This window comes from Saccopteryx bilineata, chromosome 5 (genome assembly GCF_036850765.1).
Source record: "Saccopteryx bilineata isolate mSacBil1 chromosome 5, mSacBil1_pri_phased_curated, whole genome shotgun sequence".
Classification (NCBI taxonomy): Eukaryota; Metazoa; Chordata; class Mammalia; order Chiroptera; family Emballonuridae; genus Saccopteryx; species Saccopteryx bilineata.
Genome location: NC_089494.1, coordinates 39,175,504 through 39,176,456, shown reverse-complemented (window position 1 = coordinate 39,176,456; position 953 = coordinate 39,175,504). Strand labels below are relative to the sequence as shown.

The 953-nt window shown below is 34.6% G+C and overlaps 1 protein-coding gene across 1 annotated transcript; it reads right to left on the bottom strand.

Annotated features, from left to right (window-relative positions):
- Positions 1 to 286: 286 nt before the first annotated feature.
- Positions 287 to 675, bottom strand: LOC136338476 (translation machinery-associated protein 7-like). Its single transcript, XM_066280901.1, has one exon. The coding sequence runs from the start codon at positions 638 to 640 to the stop codon at positions 446 to 448; it is 195 nt and encodes a 64-aa protein (XP_066136998.1). The 5' UTR covers positions 641 to 675; the 3' UTR covers positions 287 to 445.
- Positions 676 to 953: the final 278 nt, after the last annotated feature.

Sequence of the window (953 nt, the reverse complement as noted above, 5' to 3'; positions counted from 1 at the left end):
ATTCTAGTTTTTCTAATCTTTTTTTTTTTTTTTTAGCTTCTCAGCAAGCAAAAAGTATAAATAAAAATGAGTTTTTTCTGGTATCATCAATAAGTAAGAGAATGAAAGAATCCATAGTTACAAGTGAAGTGATGATGCCCTTTGAATATTTAGGATTTTCTGAGAGGTACTTCTTATCTTCCTTACATTATAATAAATGCCTCTTACATAACACTAGGATTTATGCCTCAGTCTAAAATGAAACACATATTTTTTAAAATTGGTTATAGAATTTGGCATGTATTTTTTTTTTTTTACAAAAGTTTATTCTTAAATATACAATAGGCTTCCAGACAACACTTCATTCTAGCTATACGTGGCAAGAGATGTTATGACAGGGAATCCAGATGTTAAAACAGGAATGGAATTAAGGATCATCACCATTGCCCCACGCTCAAGGAACAGCTCACTTTTTGCCAGATTTCTTAATTCCACCCGATGCTAGGGGGCCCTTCCCCGCGGCCTTCACTTTTAGCTCTTCAAGTTTCTTCTGCTCCTCTTTTTGCTTCTGCTTGAATGCCTTATCTTCCTCGTCCATCTCCTTGGCCTGTTTCTTGGGCTGCTTCAGGGGCTTCTTCTTGCCACCTTCGTGGCCAGACATGGCGCCTGCCGCCCCTTCCCCAGACCCTGTCACCAGAAGCTCTTGGCATGTATTTTTTTTTAAATAGTTATAGAATTTGGTATACATATATATTTTTAAATGTTTATAGAATTTGGCAACTTGGTAGTATGCACTGTGATTTATTTTTTATGTAATTTAGTTAAAGTTGGGTGTTTATTTTATAAAACACATTACATTGTAGTGTGATCAGAAAGAAGCTAATAATATCATATTTTTATGTGACTACTAGTTATGTGCTTTAAATTTTTCTGTCCACAATGAATGAAATCGCCTTTTACTCAGTATAAAAATA

What these genes read in the sequence shown, in the direction of transcription:
- LOC136338476 (XM_066280901.1), bottom strand. Translation starts at nt 640, where the DNA reads ATGTCTGGCCACGAAGGTGGCAAGAAGAAGCCCCTGAAGCAGCCCAAG.